Raw genomic sequence first — 25,287 nt, forward strand, 5'->3', positions numbered from 1 at the left:
TTGTGTTTGAGCAGAGACTCACACATTTTTTCTTACTTGCTGAAGCTGTAAGACAACTAAAAAGAAGGAAGAACAGCTCCTGCTGCAGCTTTTATTTCATGGGTTAAATGCCATGTTCACAGGAACTGACCTCCCCCAGCTCACTTCCGACCGACCGCCACTGCGGTTGGTGAGTCAAAGCACATAAACGTGGCAAATGCCCATGGAGGAGCTGTACTAAGCACAAGTCACAGGAGATTACTGCAGGGTTTGACTTTCAAATCATCCAAAAGGCAATACAAAGGATGTTGATGGTTTAGAAGCCTGATTCTTCTGAAATACAAAAGAGAAAGCTAGATCATGGAATCATAGATTCTCAGAATGGTTGGAGCAGAAGGCACCTTAAACAAAAACCATCTTGTTCCAATCCCTTTCAACTAGACCAGATTGCTCAGAGTCCCATCCAGCCTGGTCTTGGACACTTCTGGGGCTGGAACAGCCGATGCTTCTCTGGGCAAGCTGTGCCAGCACTTCACCAACCTCACAGAGAAGAATTTCTTCCTAACATCCAACCTAAACCTAAGCTCTTAGTCTATCACTACATACCCTTGTAAGAAGTCCCTCTCCAGCTCTCTTATAGGCCTCCTTAATATTTTTATAAAATTTTTTGCTTAAATATAGTTTATATTAATTATATTATAATTATTATAGTATAGTATAATGTTTTATATATTTATATATTATTATAAAAATATATAAATATTATATAATAGTTATTATATTAATGCAAGAACAGTCAGTAACAACAGTAACATGTCATGGAAACCAACAAAAACACAGTTCTCAGCATGCAAACTCTCAGTCTCCTTCACAGTCTGAGAAGGGAAATGAGGGACCACAAAAAGTGGCAATAAATGCAATTCTACCAGCATGAGATGGAGCTTGCTAAAAGATTTATGTCAAATGTCTTGAAAATGTTCAAAGCGTCTTCTTCCCCTATCCTGCTCTCCCATCAGAATCTCCATGGGAAATTATAACGGATGAAGCAAAATCTAAAATTTTTGAATGAATGCTGCATTGCAGGGCAGACTCCATCTCTGAACAGCCACAGAAGGCCTGCTGCTTTGAGTTCTTACAAAAAACACAAACCTGACCAACCCTGACAAATTGCTCAGTCTGAGCAGGGCTGCCAGAAATTTGGTCTATTCAGTTCATCTCACACCACCACAGAAATACAGACACAAAAGAAGTTTTTAATGAAAGAATAACATTGCTGAAATTAACAAATTTGTGCATGTAAAGCACAAGAAGAACCAATAGTATTCCTAGACCTATAACACTAGTATTTGGAAATTTGGGATTTGGTGGACTTTTATCCTGTTCTGACTAATTTTAACTGCCTTAGGTGAGGATGCTTTCTTTAACAAATGTTTCAAAGCATCTCGAGTGTCACTACTGAACATCATTGTCATTGTATCTTCCACAAACCTGGAATAAAATACACCACCTTTATTCTCATTAGATTCTCCTATGGTACATTCCTGCAAGCTAATCCAAATAAAGGCTGTGCTTTACCAGTGCTGGCACGCACCTTACATCTCTCATCATCTGAATCACAGCAGGCATATTCCTGAGGAGTTTTCAGCTCTAACTCCTGTTCTTCTTGAACAGATTTTTACATACAAAGAATAAAAACCTCTTTTACACATTCATTTCAGTGCAGTCTCTGTATCTGTCATTGCAATCTCGTTTTTATTGCCCTATCTAGAGCACATAACCCAGATACCTGTGCAAAGCTTTTCCAACACTCCTCTGCCTCTGGGATATTTCACACTTGATCCTGCAGCAAGGAATTTCTCCACAACTGCTTTAAAGAAACCATTACAGAATTTTCATTACTCATTTAATCTGGTATACTTTCATTTGAAGAATTAGCTTTTCAACAGACCTACATCAACCCTTTCCTCACAACAATAAAGCACACTCCTTGTCCCACTCAATGCTCCCTAGACAGAGTACTACAGCACAGTTCTCATTTTCTATCTTGCATGTAAATTAAAAAAACTTCACACTCCAGACCCACATTTCTGCAGCTAGAAGTACTGCTGGCACTGTTAGTTCTACACAAAGCAGGAATGCAGTGTCCATACAGGCTTCCTGGCCCCCCCATTGCAGGGGCAGCTTAGGCTCTAGGGCCGTTCCCTCAGACATGGGTTAGCTGGCAAATTGCTATTGAAAACTGGCTATAAAAGTGATTCTTAAGTGTTTACTTTACATTTATATAATTACAATGGTCAGGAGAAGATTTCTGAGTGACAAAAATGAGAAGGTTCCACACCTAGTTCTTTACTGCAGCACTACTTAGCACAGATGTGCAAACCAAATTCCTTACAAAATCTTCATACTTACCAAATGACAAGGTAAAGAAAAGGCAAAAATACAAGCACATCTCAGAAATCCTGCTGCTATAAAGTCATTACATACAATTTTACACTGGGGCAAAGAAAAAAGCCAGGAAAAAATCAAGCAGGCTCTACTTTTAGGCGTTTTATGTTGCTCTGAGTGCAGCTGGCCATTATATCCCCCACAGACAGCACAAAGCAAGGATCCTTACAAGGCCAGTCAAATATGCCCCATCATTTCTACCACAGTGGCAATGATACCGTCTCTTGAGATGTAATACAGGATCAACTCAACTTCCCGCTAAGTTGCCACAAAGAAAATTTAAACTCCTTTCCAGAACAAAAGAATCAGAATCTATCACTAACTGTATGGAAGGTCATCTTTCCCTAGTAAAAAAGGAAAGTGGTATTTCTTATTTTATTTTTATTTTGTAGCAGGCTGCTGAGCAAATTCTGTCCAAAAATGAGTGAAGGGGAAAACCACATCAGCTGAATGGGAAAAAGGGCCAGCTTCCAGCCCAAGGGATTCCAAATGGGGAGGAGTGGAAGCAACAAGCAGAAAAGCCATACTGAGAACAGAATAAATTCACTCAAAAGGAAAATGAGAAAGAAAAAGCACCACAGAATATGTTCTCCTCCAGGACGAACAACAGGCACAATAAAGCCCCGAAACAAAAATATTTTTCTTTCCTGTATGAAACAGGATGTGGTACTGCAGTTAGCAAGAACTTACCTTCAGCTCCTGGGGTTATTGGTACAAAGTTAAAAAAAAAAAAAAGGTCTTGTGTTTTTACTAACTGTGTTTCAATTGAATCCTCTGTGAACATCCACACAGACACTGAGGACATCCAGTCTGCTGCTCAGCCCCAGCCTCCCTTCAGTCACAGCAGTCAGCCCCAAATGACAGGGTTGTACTGAAGCCACTCTATAAGAAGGCATCTGGCTCATCCAGGTGGCACTCCAGGGACAAGTCCAGCCTGACAATCTACTGCAGAGAAGGAGGGACTGTGGGGAAGCAGCCCCTCACTGTGCATCACTGTTATCAAAGCACTAGACAGATGCAAGTCCCAAGAGTGGAAAACACCACATTCAATTATTTCTTTGCTAATAAACTTCTCTGCTGGAGAGTAGATAAGGACTGATGGATTTTGTGGGGGCTTGGGAGATTTTTTTAAGTAGTCATATATGTTCATGTGGTTTAATGCAAATATTGTAATTTCTAGATCTGTTTCTGCAGTGCAGCTAAGTGGGATAATGAACTACACAGTAAATGTCCTGAACCAATATCAATATTGTGTGCTTCTCCACCATATTACAGGATCACAGAATGGTTAAGATTGGAAAAGATTTCTAACAGCACCACGTCGAACCATCAATCCCCCCCATCATCTGCATGTTCACCACTAAACCATGTCCCCAAAGTGTCACCTCTACACATTTTTTTGAACATTTTTGAAGACTTCCACTTTTTGAGTACTCCACCACTGTCCTGGGAAGCCTGTGCTGGGCTTGACCTCCTTTTCAGTGAAGACATTTTCCCTAATATGCAACCTAAACCTCCCCTGTCACAACTTGAGGCTGTTTAATCTTGTCCTGTCACTTGTTACCTGGGAGAAGAGACTGACACCCACCTAAGTGGCAACTCCCAAGTTCTTCCATGCTATCCTGTGACAAACTTGTACCAAAGTTACTCCTTCATATTTTGTTTATATTTGTATCCCTTTGGAGACTATCAGTTTGGCCTTAGGTTTCATCTCTCAGTTGACTTGGACACAGATGCCCATCACTAACTTTTGCATTAGCATTTCTATCACACGTCAGAATTTTGGCATATCTTTACAGATCTGGTCCCTGAAACTTTGGCGTTATGATTTCAAACCTCCAGTGACATTCCCACACAGGAAACAGACAAAGCACACAGGAAACAGGTTTCCAATTTGAAAAAACATGTTTAATATCTCTGTCTAGGGCTGGAGACTATTCATTGGTAAGCAAATTCCTGCATTTAGCCATAGTCTTCTCAATATTTACATTTGGCTCCCTCTTCATATTGAAATACAGAGAATAGATGTTAGGGGATACTGAACATCAAATCCCCATAAATGAAAGGCAGTTACAAACTTTTATGATCTAACAAAGAGGCTGTGAAAATCTCATTCTTCTGGAGGAAGCATTTAGCTGATTTTTCCCCTCAAATGGGGAAACGGTTTAATTAGGCTAAAATAATCACCACAGTTACCTTCTGTGACACAAGACCAAAGGTAGAAGAGAAAAACCCCTGAGACTCTTCCATCTAGTAAGAAAAGCAGGTTAGATAACATAAAAAGACTGAGGCATAAAGAGTGACAAAGAAAAGGAGAAGGAGCCGGGGGTAGGTGTCAGCCAGCCTGACACTGGAAGCAACAAAAGCCCTGCCAGAACCTGCACACGTCAGCAGATTCAGCCTTCACATGGGACTGTCAAACACTGTTCCTCTGCCAGAGAAATGGAGGCAAGAAGGGATGAGCAGCCAGACTAATTTCTTTGGTGCATACAAGTCTTGTCCTACTTTTGTGTGATGAAATGCAAAGCAACTTGTTTAACTTCAGCAGTAGATTTCAAAACTCAGTGCCTGCATTGGCCAAGGTGCAGATGCCAAGGTCCAGATATCAAAGTCCATCTTAAGTTGTTGCACGTGCCTAATTTAGAAGGGGAAAGGGGAACTGGTTTTCATTCATATATTTCATGATAACTAACATGAAACCCAGAATTCATTAATTCATAAGACCATGTTTTGCTTTGATTTTCTCTTTTGCAAAAGGATTCATTGAAGATGGAAGATAATGGGCCTTTCTCTAATTTTCTCCGGAGTTCAGGATTAAATATTGCGCAGATAACATGCACAGGGTAAAAAATAAAGTAAGCACTTGAAAGAGGCTAGAACTCTCTCTAAGGAAGTTTTAGTTACAGCGAAGTATTTCTCACCATAATTTTACCCTCATTGATCTCATTCTAGCCAGGTGAGCATAAGCAAGGGCATTTCAATGACTTACAGGACAAGTCCCACACACCACCACTGTGGGGGCCTTTCAGCACAGCAGCAGCACTTCAACATATCTTTTCCTCCTCCTGCTTCTTCCCCATTCAAACTTGCTTTGCATCTCATGTTTCTGGTAATTAACTTAGTTTAGCTCTGGTCTCCATTTAGCCTGGCTGCTTCCTCCGTGACACAGGGATGCTTACCCACGGACAGCTCCTGGTCTCCCAGAAGGGAACACCCCATACCAAACTGATCTCTCTACAGTGTCCTCGGAGATCAGCCAAAGGCAGCTGAGCATGAGGTGCAGTGTGTAGCTGCAACTATAAATGCATTTTCACCACAGGTTTTCAAAGATGAAGCTATCATTTTGCCTGACCGCCTCAGAGCCCTCACTGATATCAGATGCCTATACCACCTTTAAGATGACCAACACTGGATGACCCTCCTTTAAAATGCACATACCAGATCCTGATATAGGGATGCAGGCAGAATCTTTATTCAGCATTCCTGAGGCTTTCCTCTTAGATGAGCAGAGTTTACTTTTTTCTTTTTCCCCTGAAGTAAAAGGTTTTTCATTATGATGAAAGAGTCCCAATTAATAATTATACTGGTTTTGCAAATCAATGAACTATTTCAGCCTAATAATATACCTGCAACTTCACATCTGTACTACTTTAACACAGGAATTGCAAAACCAGAGTGATCCATTACTGTGAAATCCTAACGAGATTTAGTCTACAAACTGCAGCCAAAGCCATCTCAATTTGTTCCTTTCAGATTACCTGCAGCTGTGTGATTTACTGTCTTTGGGATTCTCTCCCAAGAACAAAGAGAAAGATGGCAGATCTCCAATTCCCAGAACTGGTGAGTTAAGGGAAGAGTTTTTCTGTTCTCCAAATAGAGAAAATCATTACACTGCCCACCTTCCAGTGATTTAAAAGACAAAATTATGAGAAACAGTCCAGTTGAGTCCTATGAGAAAATTCCAGCCTTCATTCAAAACCATGTCAAAAATTCTTCATGTGCTGTATTTCTTCTCTTACTAAAAGCTTATTAAATTATTATTCTTAATGACAAAAGTAGCATGCAAGGATATCTCTCTGCTCAATTGATGTGCCTGTGCATCTTCTTAGTGCTACACATTACAATGTGTAAGATCTTATTTAACCAGCAAGATGAGTAAAAATTACCCTCCACTTAAGATTTAATGACAATATAATTAATCTCCAACAGTGTCCCAACCAACTGGCTTTCTCTTTATAATCTTGAATTGTTTCATTAGTTTTAGTAAACCAATAATTAGCCTTTGCTGATTTAAAAGTTTATTTAGGTACTAAATAAAAGCAGGTAAATGAAAAGTATCTCTAAACTGAGCTCAGGTTCTTTGCTACAGAAGTGAGCATTGCAGGGCAGGACTAGCTTTTCTGTGTGATCACAAAGTGCTGTCACTCCACACTGCAGAAATTAAGAAAATACAACTTCATTATTGAAACATAGGGAGTATTTTTACACTATTTTGACAGCAGAGCTGCATATTTCAAAATCCAGAACAATTTCACAATAATCACTAAAAGAAGACATATTTCAGCTCTCAGTGTGGCTCAGTAACACCCTACTTGAAGTTGAGAGCTTTGATAGAAAACGGCCAAGCCACAGATTCTTTGAGGTTGGAAGGGACTTGTGGAGATCACCCAGTCCATCCCGTTGGCTCAAAGCAGGGCCACTCAGAACAGGCTGCTAAGGACCTGGTTTGATTAGGTCAATCACACATATGATTATGACAGGTATAATAATGTTTTTGTCCCTTCTAAAACAAATATAACAAAATAACAATGTAAATTATCAATAAATAATGGTCTCAAAAAATAAGTCCTTTATTGAGAAAAGGACACAAAAAAACCCATTTCTGACTGATGATGTGAACATGGGCAGCAATGAGAAGCAAACACGTCACTGTGGCGCCTCTGCTGCAGACTGGATGATTGAGTGCCATGTGGGCTCACAAAAGCACAGCTGCAGTTTGGAAGAGACTTTAAGAGCCTGGACAGCACTGAGAGGCTAACAGCAAAGGCATCCCTAGTCCCATGCCGCTTTCTCATATCTATACTTCCAACAAAGCAATCCCACACAATGACTGCAAATCCAGTGCAAGAAGAGCCTTGGAGGGGTCTAGCCACTGTGAGTCTCTACTTTTTGGAGACTTAGAGCAGCCGATGATGTTGACCAAAGGTCCACGCTACACTGCACTGGCTTCTCAGCTGACTAGAGAACACAGTCTTTACCCTTCTCTGCAGCCTCAGGCTCTGCACCCTGCTCCTCCAGAGACCTACACACCCAGGTTATCCCAGAGCTGCTTGTGAGGTCAAGCTCCACGTCTCTTCCGGCTCTGAGGGGACACACAAACATATTCTGTACATTGCAGATGGAGGAACCAAGAGCAAAGAGCATACTTTCACTTGCATGACCATCTCCTTAGCTTAGATCAGTGCTTCCTCTCACTCTGTGATCCACGGTCTCTAAGATCGAAAGCGAGAGCAAGAAAAAGAACACGGGAAAGGTTAAAGGTGTCCGTGGGAACAATGCACAGATAAATAAAGTGGAAGAGACTGAAAACCACTGAACCAGCTCTAGTATTTTAGATCCCAGTCACAGGATAGGATAAAGTATCCTTTATTTCAGCCTGACAAGCTCAAAAAAAAGTAACACCAGATCAAAGGCCTGTAATATAGAGTACAGAAAAAAACTGGAGTAAAAGGAATTGGTATTAGTTTATCCAACAAAACTTCAGTTAATTAATTGTATCTATAGCAACTATTCCACCTCTCCAGTTATCTACAATTGCACTCTCATCCAATCCATAGCCACTACAATGTGAAAACCAAAGACATTTTTCAAGAACCCAAGTTATCATTTGGGACATCAGTTATAAATCACAAAAAAAAAAATCTAGTGAATTACTGCTAAATCTTCATTCTAAAGGAAAAACAACACATGTCATCTCAAAATTGAATTACAATTGTGCCAGAAATTATTTTTAAATATTTTTTAAAAAGAAATTGGAAGCTCAAGCTGGACAGGAACAAGCAACAATTTCAGAATCAGACCATTAGCCCAAAATGTGCATTCAAATTATTATTGTGAAGATACAAAACTTTCTGTCTTGTTTAGGCGATAGCTTTCAGTTCTGAAGTTAACTTAGAGTGTGGTCTATCATTAGATAAAATGTAACAGGAAACTAGCATTTTCAAATATATATATATAGCTAACATAGATAATTATAAACTATGTCACTTGCAAAGGTTGGCTGAATATTTGTGTTTAAAACTATATTGCATAAAACAGCACATACTGCATGACAGTCACTGTTCCAATAATTACTGGTTTCTACATAATTTCTGCAAAATTATTCCATATTATTCTTTCATTATTAGAGAAATCTCCATGCATACAATGTGTGTTTGTTGGCAAAGCTGCATTTAAGAAAGGATGACTGGAGGGATGTAAAAATAAAAGTCATTACAGAAATTTAGATGCTATTAAGAAAAATGCAAAGAATTTTCACTGTAGAAGAAAAATAATAAAAGAAAAGATCATTACAAGATTATTTCAGATAATAAATGACTCTTGTAATGAATTTACCATCTTGAGTTCTTATAATAATTACAGTGAAAGTGTAATTTAGTAATAACGTCATAATCCTATCAATTGCTTAGAATGGGTCGTGGATAAATCATTTTTGTTTGGTTGGAGTTTTTTCAGATCTCTTAATGCATATTGGCCCCAGAGAGCTTTAACTGCTGCTGACTTCAAAAGGAGAGGAACAAGACACCTTTCAGTGCAATATCTTTACACGTAACGTGGGGATCTGAGTTGGCACCTATCAACAAAGAACAAAACAGTAACATTAATATATCTCCAAATTGCCTAGGACACTTCCTGCTTCCTTTTACGGCATGCTGATGTCAGCAAACACCACTGAGCCCTCCATAGCCCTTTCAAAAAGGAAAAACAAAAACTACCAAACACATGCATACACGAATAGCAATAAGGTCTGATGATGCCCTGGCCACCCTGCTCCACTCTGGGAATGATTGATACACACCAACTCATTAACTGTCATTGATCATGACACTGTGGGCACAGTCCTTAGCCACAATCCCCTGTGGCACTTGGGTCAGCTTCTGCATATGATGGGCAGACCCCTCAAAACACTGTGATGATTGTCACCACGCAAAGTTACTGCTCCAAAGGCACCTTAAGCCATGTTATCCTAGCTCACAAATAAACTGAGACTAATTCAGAGACGCTTGGAGCTCAGGTGTCATCCCTCAATATTCAAATCTGGCATTCATAATACATGCGAAGTCTGCACCAGCCATGTCTCCACACCTGCGCTGCTCAGAAAGGACAGCTCTCCTCAGAGAAGCCAAACAGGACTGCTGCAGCTCTGGCAATTTCTAAGTTAGGCCAAGTGCACAGCCTGCTGTGCACATCCTGTCGTGCACAGACCAGCACACAGACCTGTTGTTCCCCCACGCTCACTCCATGCCACATCACTGTGCTGTGGGACCGTTCCTCTTCTCTGTTCCTGCCTCACCCCTCAGCTTCCTGCAAACACTCCATAGAGACAAACTCAGAGGGACCAGCTCTGAGCTCCAGTGTCCACTGGCTAAAGCTGTATTCTCAGAATAGAGCACTTTGATCAGTTTCTGTGATGTACTGCGGCAAAGGAAAAATCAGACTGTCAAGCAAAACAATTGCTTCAAGATGTTTTTGAACTGAAAAGTCCATTTGCACTAATGGTCAGGAAGAATCGGATATTTTGCTCCCTGCAGAGTTACATAATCACATGGTTTAGGCTGGAGGGGACCTTGAAGATTATCTTGTTCCAACATCTGCCATGGGCAAGGACATCTTCCACTAGACTACGTTGGTCAGAGCCCCATCCAATCTGGCCTTGTGAAAAAACAAACAAAATAAAACTAGAAACAAGTTAAATCCAAGGTAATCTCTCCAATTTTCTGGTCACAGATCCAAGAGTGTTTCTTTCTCACCATGGTGCATCTTCTCTTCCTGCCCAGATACTTGAATGCAGCTCCTACAGCATTCCCAACCCAATATCTACAAAAAACATTCTTGGGCTGAACAGATCCCTCTTCCTCTCCTCAGAGCAGCCAGTTTGAAATTCTCAGATGCACAAAAAAGCAGCATCCCCTGCCACAGATATATCTTCAGAAAGGCACAGAGCACAAGATGCACTCTACTCAGGACTACTACATTCATCTTCTACTAATCTTCTGCAAGGAGATACATTTGATAACAGGAATGTGTGACTGGCTTAGTGTAACAAACATTAAGTACATCAATCTCCAGTTCTTTTTGCATTTAATACAAGCAGCTGCCCAATACATGTTGTAGCAAGTCTGTACCTGTCATTTAAAAACATTAAATAACATCTGAATGCCAGTGTGCATAGCATACCCAAAGAACAGGCAGTTTTCAGAATAAGTGACCCAACCAGGGATGTTCTCCAAATACTTCAGCTTAGTGACCTCATTTGATGATAGAATTACAACAGCTAGATTACAGTTCCATGAAGGAATTCATTCTATATACAAATTTCTTCATGTCAAGTAAAATTCAATTTATCACACATTCTAAACTATATTATACACTAGGGCTCCTCCTTCTTCTCTACAGTAACATATGCTTTATTTCAAAACGTTTTCAGAATTAAAGCTATATAAAAGCCATAAGAATATATTGGTTTCTTTGACTAAAGGAGCTAAATCGTAATAACATTTAACAGCATAAAATTCCAATCCACTCAGCAATCTATTGGAAATACACATGATAATGTTAAATTAAAACTACTGGGTTTTGACATTTGAAAAAAAAAATAAACAAAGTAATTGTTAAATTTGATTGTTTAATCACCTGAAAGTGGCAAAGGCTTCAAGCAGTTTTGGTGTTCAAAGAGGATGCAAACAAGCCTTTTAAGAGTCACCACCATCTGGGCATCAGGGACAGCAGGCAGGAGTTGCCTCTCTCCCCAGGGACATACAGTGTAAGCTCATTGTTACCATTCTTATGTAGATCACACTGTGGATGTTCAATGACATTTTGCAGTCAGATAAGACTAAAAAGCCCTGCCCTTAGGAGCCAAAGCCTTCCAGGACAGGGCAAAGCCTGTGTACCACACTTTTCAAATTGGAGCTATCCAATCACTCTAATCCATAAATCACTTCACTGAGAAGCAATTTATGGGTCAGAGCCTGTGGATGGATGGAATGCAGGAGAATAGATATAGTGACAGAGGTAATCTCACCCCTAAGGAGTTACAGCTGAATTAGGAACAGGTCTGCCCTTAATAGGCCACAGCTAGGTCCAGTTAGGATGGGTATTGTAAAAGGGTAGGTTGGCTGGTTGAGTAGTTAGAGTTTGTTGGCTGTGCTGTGAAGAAGGAGTTAGTGTTGTGAGGAGCTACCCATGAGAAATCACCTAGAAGGTATGGAGCTTTTACAATAGAATGACAACAATTGGTGATTGCGTGGTGGTTTGGGTAGAGAACTGCGGAGAGAACAGTAAAAACATGATCCTGTGGTGGTTTGGGAAAAAGGACTTAAATATTAAGCAATGTGATCCTGAGGTGACTCAGGAAGATGACTGCAGACTTAAGGGCAGCAAGTCAGTGGAGCGAGGCAGATTAGGAACCTGGGGCCTGCGTCAGGAAGACCAAGAGCTGAACGAGCTATAGCCAGGCAGACCTGAGAGTTTGAAAGAAATACAAGCAGACCTGAGAGCCTAGAAATCTGGACAACATATCAAACACCACCCCTAAAGAAAAAGGACCTGCTTGGGAGAAGCTTGTGATAACTTCAAAAGTGAAATGTTTAGAATTACAGGTGCTGAGAAGAATCTCCAACTAGCCTGCAAAAAAGAGATGCAGCTAAAAAGGAAGTAAAGACTGTTAAAGAGAAATTGGCTACTAGGCTTAATACCAGTGAAACTGCTGAATTTTTAAAAGAAAGGGAAGAGCAAATCAAAGGATTAATGGAGGCAGGGAAAAAGCTTTCCAAAGAGTAGCTGCAGAATTCTACCATTATTAAGAATTTAAGACCCAAATAGAAGGAGAGGGAATATATTAACACTGAACAGAACAAAAAGATTAAGGAATTAGAAGAGAAGTTGCAGCATATAAAACAGGTGCTTAAGAAGAATAGTTGAAGCTTGATGGCAAGGAAGACTTGGAGAAGCAGCACCGAGACAGCATTAAGCAATTGAACAGTGTTGTGGAGAGACAAGACAATGCGTGAAGAGAAGCCTTCTGAGAAGTTTGCTAAGTCACTGCTGCATGAGCAGACAACACGTAAGAGAGGCCTAGCTCTGGGATAAAAAACAATGTGGAACTCTGAGAGGCAGAGGCAGAGCTGCACAGACAACATGTAAGAGAAGCCCTCTAAAATTGTATAGTGGCCATCTCCATTGTATCCTGATGTGATTCGGAATTGGGCTGTAGGACAAGGTGCAGCCGGAGATGGAGCCCAGCATAGCACTGAGAGCAGCACGGGGAAGCTGCCTGGTCTGGACCTGACTGATTTTGACACCTGAGATACAGATGAGCCACTGGGGACACAATGGGAAATAATATATCAAGTGAAGAACAGATTGTTTTACATACATGGAAAGAAGTTGAGGAAAGACCGTGAGATACGGTATCAAAAAGGGGGCAAGGCAGCTGCAGATTTGACTGCCACCTGGAAATCACTTTATAAGACTTTAAAAGAATGGAAAACAGAGCAGGACAAGAGAGGCTTGCAGCAGTCAACTAATACAACAAAAAGGAAGAAGAGAATTATTAAAGCAGCAGTGGGAGCTGGGGAAAGAGTAGCTCTATTATTTAGTATGGTATATTTGTTGGTGGATAAAATGTGTACATTTTGTTTGTGAATTGCAACTATTAATCTTTGATTAGGCACAAGTGTAAAAGTTTATATTCCATAAGAATAAGTACACTCGACAAATACTGTATCAATGTTGCTCAAAGTACCATAGCTATTGATAAAATTATGTAATTGTTGATTTGTTGCTATCCTAATATATAGCCTTTACCTTATTCTTGTGAGTTGCCTTATAAAGTTGTACAGCTATTGATATTGTAAATATTCTAGAAGTATAAGGGTTTCTGATGATAAGTAATGTAAGTTTGGGTAATGAATTAAGGTCAGTGCATGGACACATTCTAAAGTTAAATGGAAATTACACAAGATGATTGCACTGGGTTCACTATCTTTTCCAAGGGCCTTGCAAAATATAGTAAACACAACATTAGTTTATAAAAAGCCTTAAGTTGATATATTAGACTGTGAAAAGCAGAACCGAAACAGAACTTTGAAACCTATGTTCTTACTGTGACATGTTGCCTGAGCATTCATATAACTGTTAGTCCTAAGTGAGATATGTGAATGTGTTATAATGCCAATTCACTTGAATGCATCTTTCAAGAGATACTGCAACTTTGTAATTAAAAGAAAAGGGGGAATTGTGGATGGATGGAATGCAGGAGAATAGAGAGAGTGATGAAGGTAATCTCACCCCTAAGGAGTTACAGCTGAATTATGAACAAGCCTGCCCTTACAAGGACACAGCTAATATATATATACAAATATATATACAGACCAATTATGATGGGTATTGTAAAAGAGTAGGTTGGCTGGTTGAGAAGTGAGTTTGTTGGCTGTGCTGTAAAGAAGGAGTCAGTATTGCTAGGAGCTGCCCATGAGAAATCACCTAGAAGGTATGGAGCTTTTGCAATAAAATGAGAGCAAGAGCCCTGTAAAAACTCAGTAAGACATTTAATTTTGTAACCATTTTCTCAGAAAAGACTACAAATTACCTTAAGATTAAAGATAATCTTCAAAATGTCTGTGATTATTAGGAAGTTAGCTCCAACTAGTGCTGGAGGACATGACGAAAGACACAAGTAATGGTTCTAGAAAGCCCATTTGAAGATTTATTCAACATCTCACCTCTCGCAAAGCAACAGCCATGCAACTAAGAATATAAACACAACAGAAACTACAATTAACAAAGTCTGTTGCTACTACTAACAGAAGATATTCCCCAGTCCATTGCCAACATAAACCCCCAGCTGTCAGTAATGTTCTGTCTTTCTCCAGTCTCAGTCCTCCATGACCTAAATATTCACTGATTAATACTTCTGTGTATTTAACTCTTTGAGGGCCCAGTCCTGAAGCCCTTCATATTTTTTCAATCCAGGCTGGTCAGAAGAAGCACAAGCACTGGGCAGCTCCTTTGGAAGGGAAACTCAACACCTGGTAAGACCAGCACACGAGCACCACCAGTGTTCCATGATTTGTATCTATTGTCATTCTGCTTCTCATAGCAGTATTTCCCATTTTAACAAACCAGACCAAACACCTAGTTGCAGAAAAAAAATGCTAAATCCTGGGTTAAAGGACAGAATTTTACACAGGTGCAAGATACAGGTGGTGAGACTAATGGTGTGGTTTAATACTACCCTTAACATCCTCCTACTGAAAGAGCCTTCCTGCCCTGCTCCCTCAACCACAGGCATTACATTATTCTTACTTGGAAGGTTTTGACCCAACTCAGAATTGATTGAGCTGATCCCATGCATAGGGCAGTGGTGTGAAAGCTGTGCTCAGGGTGGAAGCCAGTAAGACCACAGGCAGCAGAAGAGGAATTGGCCTGGAGGCATCTTCTACAGTGGTACTGCAGGGCTGCTGTTGTAACAGGTCCCATACTCTGCAGAACCCTGGGAATTACATGGTTTACTGCAACTCAATTGGTCAGCAAACAGAAACACTCCATCTCAGTTATTATTACTAATGGCATGGAAAAAAATATATCAAAACCTCTTGTTCTGCAACAAAATACTTTTTCACTGGGAATCAGATGTATTGAAAGAAGCATTTGAAAACTGATACCATTTATTCCTCTTAAAAGCAAAGTCACCTTTACAAGGAAAATAACTCCAGTTTTTTCTTTCCACCTTCTCATACAATGGCAATTTTACCACTCATTCACTAAATATAACACAAGTTAAAGCAGTTTGCCTTTTGTAACCAAAGAGGTCGAGACCTTGAGCTATTTCAGTGAAGTGTGTTTTCCAGACATCTACAATTTTTGCGGCAAGGGTTTTTCATTGCCATATCACATTTACAGGAGAAATTAAACTTCAACTGATCCCATGCTTAAGTGAAAAGGCTCAGTTTTGGTTTCCTATTGGAGCTTGCATATGCAGAAACTTTTTTTTTTTTTTGGGGGGGGAGGAGTGGGAAAGCAAGACAAAGAACAATAGCTCCATAAAAAACAAGATTCAGTTTTAATATTGAATTATGAAGTCTTTCCTTTTTTGAAGGCGTGGTAAATGGGACCCAGTAAGTGGGAAAGAATTTTTAAACTTTAGATGCAGTTTTTCATGGCGGTCCATACATCCACACTCTCCATGTACTGGGAAGGGACAAGAAGCAGGATTACAGTGCAAGCCAGTGCCAGTCTCTAACAGTCAGCAAAACAAGGTTGTTCCTAATAAAATATTGCAAATTACTTTAATCCTATTTTGTAGGACTGAAACTAAGATTTTTCTTTCCCCAATTAGAAATGAACAAAATTAATAAGGAAAAAAAATACGGATGCCTTGATTTCAGGTGACAGTCATTGAGCTCTTAGAGAACTACCACTGAGAGCAGGTGGAGTAAAAACATCATTTTCATTACCAGAATCCTAAAGTACCAAGAATGCTGTAATGGCATCACCAGTGTCACTCTGCCCTATCCCCACTTGATTTTCATATGTTAGAGGGATTTCTTTTGGTGTTAATTTCCTTAGAGCATCAAGCTTGACTCTAATCCTAGAAGTAAGAAGTTTTGTTTGTTTTTTGCTGTTGGGGCTTTTTGGCAGGGAAAGAAAGGGTGTGTTTATGTTTGTTTTGTTTATTAGCTACTCCTAAATTCAGGACTTTCAAGTTTTTGCCTCAAATATTATGATATGTATCCTAACTGTAAGAATCTTGAAAGCAAGGTATGTAACCACAGAAGTCTGTATAACTAACTCCACCAGTCTCTTGCTCTTACTTGTTTTTTCTCGTAACAGATTTATCTCATTATTTGAGTCTCTAGATCAAAAGAAATCTTTTCTCAGATACTTGAGATGAATTTCTGAAGGTCTAAATTTTCCTCACATTCTCTATATTCAAAATTATAACATCAGGTAACTTCAAGAAAAAGGGAAAATAGGCTTTATCACACACACATACGACTCTTCAAAGGATATAATCCTACCCAGATGTAGAAAATTTCCTTTAAGCACTACTTGAAAATTTTGCTCCAGCATAAACAGAACTCAACATTTTTCCAAATTAAGTCATTTTATGTAAGTAATTTGGCATCAAATAGAACATTAAATTAATGGGTGTCAAGAGGAAAATGCATGGATTTTCACATTCTCATGTTGAGATGTAATGTAATAATACAAGGTGAAAGTCACTGTCATGTTGCACTTACTTTTCAATTGTCTCAATACTGAAAGATACAGCTCTGCCACAAGGGCAAGTAAATCCATACATTCTCAGAAAATGTCACAGACCTACTTTCTCTTCAAGTTTAGATAGGCACAAATGACAACTGCAATGATTTTTACCTTCATTGACTCAAATTACAGTGGGTTTTTTTCCCATCAAGTATGATGGTAACTGAGAAGCATGTAATTGCCCTCCTCTGCTGACACTGAAATGTCACCTCCACAGAATATCTAATACATCATTCCACCATATTCACTATCAATTACATAGGTTGCTGCTACAAGTATGAAACAAACTCCTCTCCAACCCTAGTAACCCTGCCAGGTGGGAGCAGAAGACAGTACCAGGGAGAGATCAGGTAAGATGTCTCCTCCCCAAAGTAAATACTTTTCTAGAAGATTCCTAAGCTGGATCACCCCAAAATATTAACCACAAAATAGGCACATCTAATTCCACACACGTGCCTACAGCTGTGGCAGTGGAGACCAGAAATCAAGCTCCACAACTCCCCATCAAAGCCTCTTACTGTGCTGCAACTACTGCCTTCCCTGCGCATCCTCTCTGACATGGGGAGTCTTTAATGCCCTTCTGAACAGCACCAGGGCTTCAGGAGAGCTCAGAATGCCCTGTATGGTCCAACTTCTCACAGTGTGTTCACCACTCCAAAATCTGTAAGTGGTGATGAAGAAAGGAACTGAACACAAACCTTACTCCCCTCAGCAGCACAACTTCACTACATCCCTACAAGTGCAGAGAAACAGCCAGCAACACATCTTACAAAACCCTCTTCCTCCGTGAGAGGTACACTCAGCACTCCTTAGCAAAGAAGGGTAGAAGAACTGTTTGTTTCTTGACTGTGATCAGTCTTTTTTCTTGCTGTCCCTGAGCTTGCCCCTAATTCAGGCACTCCTGAACAAAGATTCTCTTATACCTTACCTTGCACATAACTTTTAGGAATCTCCAGGCTCTGGGTCCTACATGGGAACACTACAAGCACACTGGAATCTTCAGGACCATGGAAGAGCTCAGCAGAAGTTTTCAGATCTTCAACACCAAAATTGCAGTAAAGGCAGACCCTTAACTCCTGCTGAAGGTGCTCATGTTCTTGTTTAGATCCTACCTTAATTGTACAGCAAACTGAATACATCGAACTGAGCTTAATCAAAAAAAGCTCTGCATACAGAATTTACTTTAAGAGCTGGATATCATTAAAAGTCCTGTAGCAACAGGAGCTGTGAGATACTCCCTCAAATACCTTAGGGAATGCCCAAATAACAAATTTTAAAAAAACCAAAACAGCAAAAGCATGGAGAGAAGTCTGATCCAGGTCCTCATGTTGTCAGGTGACTTCCCAGTCATTTATGTACTTCAGACACATTTAGAAAAAAGGTATATTTTCACCCCTCCCCAACAAATAATGTAAGAAAGGGAAAAAAAACACCCTGCTAGCTTGTCCCAAGCCAACCAAATGGCAACCAAATACTTTGATCAGGCAGCACCCCTGAAAAATTTTAACCAATACTTTTCCTGCACTGTGAATCGGATACTCAGACAACATGGAAACAGACATCAGCGGAAAATTCAAATTAATAATCCATCCAATCCCTTTATCATACAAGACTCTGAACACACTTGGACCAGACAGGTTTCTGCTTTCAGATTATTAAAACAATTATTACTTACAATATCATTTCGTTCCTCCCCCATTTGTAGACACTGCTTGCAAGCAATTGGTTTTCTTTTACCAAGTACTATGCATTCCACATACTGCTGTTATCATCAGAGCAATCAAACAGCCTTAGCTGGCTCAAAAAGCATAAAATCCTCTCAACATTTACATGCAAATACTGCATAAATATGGATTTTAAAACGCATAAAATCAATACAGCTCATTATGGAGTGGCACAGAAAGAGCAAATGTTTTACTACTGGCACTAAATTGCTCACACTCAGCAAGCACTGCCCAACACTGCCAAACCCCCCCACTTTGACACCAGGAAAAGGCTAATGCATAACACAGTTGAGGAGCAGGCATCTAGTAAGACACCATTTTCTACATGCTACCTGAAAAATCATCACGGGTTCCACAAGAAAGCACTGTTTAAACAGATCACAGCATGCACACTTACCAGCAGCTCGGCAGCCCAGCCATCTGCCCTTGCCCACCACCTCCCAGCATTCAGGAAATCACCACATTTGCTTCACAGACAGACCATTTTGATGACCCCCACCCTCTCTGTTAATCAATTAATGAAGCAAGACTGTTTTTTCCTTACTAAGCAATGTACAGACACTAGGCCACTTGAAGGTTGCCGGCTCCTTCCTGCTGCAGGGCCTCCCAAATAAAAATTGCCCAGCCAAATTCAGGCTTTTTATTTTTTTTAATATTCATTCAAAGGCTGTAGGAATACACTCAGCCCTTGACAATGCCAGCTTGCATGATGAAAGAGCAAAAGTAGTTTTGAGGCTACAGAATGCCTACTCGGGGTTACCATGGAAATAAATGTGGGAAGGGGAGGCGGCTTCGCTGATGGCAATTGCTGCTACTCGATGGAGATGTTCTAAAGCCAGACTACGTGGGAGTGTAGTCCAGGAGAAGAAAATGTGTTTTACTATTACTACTATAATTTATCTGCACTTCCTTTCATTTGCACCAAATTTCACATAGTTGAAAAGCATTAAACTTCCTTGAGATGCTGGTTGAAACAAGTGTGGTGTAAGATCCCTCCAATGAGGAGCTGAAGAAAGTTTATTTACATATTGGAATTTACACAGATGGGAATTAATGCTCAATCGCAATTAAAACTTGATTGGCAAAGATGAACCTGTTGCAGAGCTGAGGCTGTAGCAAGGAGGACTAGTTTCATGAAGGCTTGATAAGAAGCATCGCTTTATCATTAAAAGACAAGGTTTCTCTTCCAAAAAATTCTCGCACATAGGATGAAACAGATCACCTCAGCGATCTTGTCCCTTGTGAAACTGAGAAGAGTTCATCAAGAAAAGCAGGGTGGACACTGCTCCACAGTGCTCCTCCATGAGATCCTGACTCACACCATCACCACCCTTCCCCTCCTTGCATCTTGTCAGGGTCCCACGGAAAGTCAACCAAAATAATTCATGGGAGGTGGAAGCCTGGCATCAAAATCCCAGTGAGAACAGCCAATACAATTTCATCAAACTGATTATATTTTATACTAATTTAATTAGCATTTTTAGGATATTATTAGTGGTGGTTTTTACATATTTAGAAAAATTCTTTCATTGAAACAGAATGGCTAAACATTAGAACAGGCAAACCAGAGCAGTGGTGGAGACATTGTCCCTGGAAGTGTTCAAAAAAATGAGCAAACATGGCATTTGGTGACATGGTTTAGTGGCCATCATAGGATTCAGTCAAAGGTTGGACTTGATGATCTTGGAGGTCTTTTCCAGCCTCAGAAAGAGGTAAGAGCTGCTCACTACAGTGACATTAACATAGTGCTCCAACCAAAGTGCAATACTCACTGTCCAATATTTGCCACAAAACAAAGCAACTTCCACAGTCATCAGTTCACCAATGACTATTACCAATGTAATTTAATTTTGCACATCAAAAAATTCTCCAAGCACTGTCTCTGAACACACAGAAAAAGTTTTGTAACAGTAGTTAATTAATAGAGAGCTCCACCTTGGCACACTAGCCAGACCTCCTACCTCCTCAGCCTCTCTGCAGAGGATACCAAGAAGCCTGCACCAACACAAAGATCACTTTGATTTCAAAGAACAGCAGCTAAAGGCAATCCACTTCAACATCCACCATTTATTTACTTATCATTTCCAATGGGCTTGTTTAGGAAGTTAAGCCAAAAAGGAGGAAGTAAGCAAGTTATAGGCCATATAAAAGGACAGAGTAAAGCCAGGGTGGAGACACTGTGAGAGCAATTAAAAGCCAGCTGGGCACAAGGCTGGAAAAAATCTGTCAGGCTTTGGCTGCACCACAGCTGCTCCAGCCAGCCCCCACGTGGCTGCCTGCTCCCTGGAGCTCCCTCATCTCTCCAGCCCCACGCCATAGAAAAGGAGACACCACTGAGGTCCCAGTGCCCCAAGAGAAATGGCTGATATCTTCTACCCAAGTGGGACCACGGGAGAACTGGTTTGAGAATTAACCTAGACTAGGTCCCTTTCTGACTCCTCTCTCACTTGCAGCAATTTTCCCCCCCCAATCTGAATTGAGAGAAAGAAAAAAAATATGAAAACATGTTTTTTGCAACATATCACAGCAGTAAGATGAACTAATACATTACATTTACACATATAAAATCCCTAGAACACACACTGCCAGCCCAGGAGTGGAGAAACCCCTCCTGGACCTGAGGGAAGGCCCATTTCCCTGTGAAGCAGAGAGCAAACAGTCCAACCCATTATTTCCACCTGTGTTCCTCAGCCAAATAGGAGTTCAACATTTCTTTACAAGGCCACAAATCAAAAACCCTAATACCAATAAAACACAAACCTGATTTTGTGATATCACAATAAAAATCAGTTTTGCTGATCACACCTGACCCAGATCACACAGTACAACTCTCCATGCTTTCCCATGTTCCTCCAGGTGGCCTCGCCATCATGTCTTTATAACTGCCAACAGCAAAATTTCAATCACAGCAAAATCTCACTTCATACAGAAAGTCAAGGAAGAGCAGAATTAAATCTGCCAATGCAAACACAGCAAAGCGCTATAAAACGCTAGCTGCTACACACAAGCAATGGGGAAAGGCTGAAACGGCTTAAAAATCCAAACAGAAACCAGAGCAACCCAAAATCACAGAGCAGCTCTGCAGGGCTCGCCTGGCATGGGCTTACATGTTTCTAGCCACATCGCCTCACACCATGCCAGCTTTCCACTGTGCCCCTCTCCCAGCTCCAGCAGGCACCAAGCAGTGCAGGATGGGGCTAGTCCAGAGCAACTCATGTCCACTGTCCAGCTGGCAGCTGTCATCCTGATGCTTCTGCCCACTTGTCTCCTCTCTAGAAACCAGTCTATCTGTCTAATAAATTTTAGGGAAAAACAGAAAGGAAAAGGAAAAAAAAAAATATTGTTTAGTTCCTTACCCCTTCTATTGACCACTCTGAAATGAGCCTGAGGAGCAAGAAGGGACAGAAAGCACAATGCATAAACCTCACTTACTCAGGAAACCAGATTAAAAGCCACACCATCAACTACCAGGGAAGATCAACAAGACCAGGGAGCAGCTCAGATTGATTATTCTTTTCTTTAATAGGCACCTACTAGGGAGAGACAAAGGTATACAGTGAGGCTGAGCAGAAGGCCAAGAAATTGCAGGGAGAGCATATATTGATTATTAAAAGTCAAGAATAGATTGTTTTCTATATGTATCGTACATACCCAGGTATGTCTTGGAAAGGGCAGCCAGGAGATTTCTTTGAAGCCACCCTGAACAAACAAAAAAGCATCACTGTTTTAGACTTTCTAACAGCTAAATAGCAACAGACTGACCAGCCAACATTTCTGTGATTATGTGGCTAAAACCATTGTGCTCCAGGAGAGGAACACACACATCAAAAAAGTCATACCTCATCTCCTAATAACAAGGCAAGGTATCAGATGTGCAAAGCTGAGGGGAAAAACAGACTTCAGTCTTTTATTGCAAAAACATAAACAGAACAAAACTGACAAATGACTGGCTATTCATTATTACATGATCCTCCTGTAATCTTATTGAAGCTTTTTATCAGAACACTGCATGTGCAAAGAAATGAAGAGTTGATCTCATGGTTGATGGTAGCTTTTAGATGAATGATAACCTCTTATTGGAAGAACAGATATAAAATTACAAAAAAAACCCCAAACTAAGAAGAAGACATTGTTAAGGATAAACTATCATTTCAAATAATGTACCCAGAAAAACTGGGAACAAGTTGATATCTATTATTTGTTTACCTAATTTTTCGTGTTCTGACAACTGCATTCATCTGCCAATGAAACAAAAGTCAGCTTGCCTTACTGCAACATCTGATGCAGACACTTGCATTGCTGTATATTCATACTTTCACTAGCTGCATGCACCAAAATGAAACAAAATAAAACAAACTAAGAAGATGCAATGAATCACTCAAGCCACAGTGGAGCAAGCAAAAGAGGCTTTTTTCTTTTTAATGGAATAATATCTTTTAAATAACCAATAAAAATACATACAATTACTAATCTGTCTAAGAGCTGCACAAGTGCATCATGTTATCTGGTTCCCAAATAACACCACTAAAGGTGAAGTGGTACACCTGCCCATGGAAATGGAGATTTATAGAGGTCCCAGTTACATCTGGGGACACGCTGTCGTTTGCAATATGTATTTTTATAATTTTCTCCTGTGCAGAGCTAACTAATTAGGAAGGCAGAACACTCAAAGTACTTTTGTGAGCTGCACAAGTTTGCCATATATTTCAACCTAGTCCAAGTCACCTGAAAGGAAAGGGAAGTGATTTTTCAAAAGATGACTTTTAATAATTCTCCTTGAATTTTCAACATTTTAAATGCCATCTCTGCTAACACCCGGCATTTCCTTCTCATATGGTAGCAGAAAAATTCCTTATATGCACTAATAAGGTATATAGGTGCTACCCTACAGACCCTGGCTCCTATAAATATCAATTTTAAAATGCTATTTGAAACAGTGTTTATTAACTATTATTTCACCCTGCATGTGCAATCACTACAGGGGCACTGCAGCTTTAAAGCTTGATCATTCCAATCCACTAGGAGTTACCTTAAAGGCATTAAGACAGTAAGGGGATTTTATCAGTGTTCTGTTGCAAGACAAGCTTTTGAAAACCAAATAACTTCTGAGAAAATGGAAGTAGTTCTGCTGTCAATCACCTCTGCTGCCAAAATATTATTCCTTTAAGAACTCAATATCTTTGCTCCTTTAGTCTTAAACAAACTAAACAGAAATTTTTGCTCTGGTCATACAAATTTCTGAAACTTATTTTGGAAACTCCCTGCATTAAGACCTGCAGTAAAAATAAAGAGAGAGGTTTAAATTACTTACATGTTCTAAATGGTGCCAAAAAAAGTTTAAACACCCAAATAACTTCAGCTACTTAAACTGGGTAATTTTTCTACTAAAACAACAACAAAAAAAACCACTCCTCAATAAAGCTAGAAAATGGGTCTTCAGAGACCTTTGATCCATTTCATACCACATATTCAATAAGTGCATTAAATTTCCCTAATAATATGTTATAATTACTATTATCATCACTGACAACAGACAGGCAGTGCTGACCATTCCTTTAAGCACAACACTTCTGAGTTTCATCCTCAGGCTGCATGTCCCCAGAGTGTTTTGCTCTGGAATCACACCAGGAGAAAACCCAGAACCGAGCCAGCATGAAGTGGGGAACAGAGGAAGCTGGAAGTTCAACTCAATGAAATCTGTCAAACAAATATGAGAGGTGTGAAGTGCCTTTTCCCACTTTTATTTTATTTTCATAGTCAGAAAATGCTTTGAAAGTAAATAGAACTTATTTGTATGAGGTCACTGATGGGAGCTGTATATTTCTTCCAAAACATTTGGAAAAGAGGAACCAGACTCGAAAGCAGAAACCATAAACTATGACATGCACGTTTATTCACGATTGACTTTGCACGTTCCAGTTTGGTTTTTATCAGAACAAAATCTCATGGTCTCATTTCCTTCAGTTTACAGTGAACTTCATTATTAAAACACGAGGTTTAAAATAGACCATGACTTCACCCAAAAAACAAAGGTAGTCTTTGTGCAAGGGGAACAACAGTTGTATGCTCTGAATGGTGCATAACACCACACAGCTTTAGTAAGAGCAGGAGCCAGGCCAATTATTCTTAATTTTTTATATGTAATTCTTAATTTTTAATACATGTATATATGCATCCATACACTATACATATATATATATGTACACATATACACCTCGACAACCACTCCCTTTAGTAACTTCAAACTTAAGGAGGCACAGTTTGCTAATGTTACAGTAATTGTTCATGATTAATTTTATGTATCATCTCTTTAAGAAAAAATATTAATATAAATCTATCCACAAATAACATCACTGAACAATTTTCTTCCCAAAATCCCTATCACTGCTCTCATAGCAGACAGTGCACAAGAGCAGCACACTGTGCTCAGGTCCGTGACATTCTGAAGTCATCAGTGAGGAGAATAAATCTCTGCAATTAGCTGAATATGTGAGCAAGTAGGCAACTTGCTGTCTGCATTTCTAGGGATTTCACAGTTTTTTGGAAGCTCAGGGATGTGGAACACCAGGGCTTTGATAGCAGCTTGTTG

General features: G+C 39.9%; 1 protein-coding gene across 4 annotated transcripts in view; it reads right to left on the reverse strand.

Annotated features, from left to right (window-relative positions):
* FGD3 (FYVE, RhoGEF and PH domain containing 3) overlaps positions 1-25,287 on the reverse strand; it is a 97,717-nt gene that overhangs the window by 49,025 nt on the left and 23,405 nt on the right. For 2 of the 4 annotated variants that reach the window (XM_041399600.1, XM_041399599.1), the window contains exon 2: positions 22,350-22,397. The exons of 1 other annotated variant lie outside the window; for it this stretch is intronic. In XM_041399600.1, the coding sequence (XP_041255534.1) occupies positions 22,350-22,397 (48 nt within the window). Of the gene's footprint in view, positions 47-22,349; positions 22,398-25,287 lie in introns of those variants that run through there. One more of the 4 variants, XM_041399603.1, reaches the window with a different exon arrangement.

This window comes from Onychostruthus taczanowskii, unplaced genomic scaffold (assembly GCF_017590055.1).
Source record: "Onychostruthus taczanowskii isolate IOZ18803 unplaced genomic scaffold, ASM1759005v1 scaffold166, whole genome shotgun sequence".
NCBI classification, from domain to species: domain Eukaryota; kingdom Metazoa; phylum Chordata; class Aves; order Passeriformes; family Passeridae; genus Onychostruthus; species Onychostruthus taczanowskii.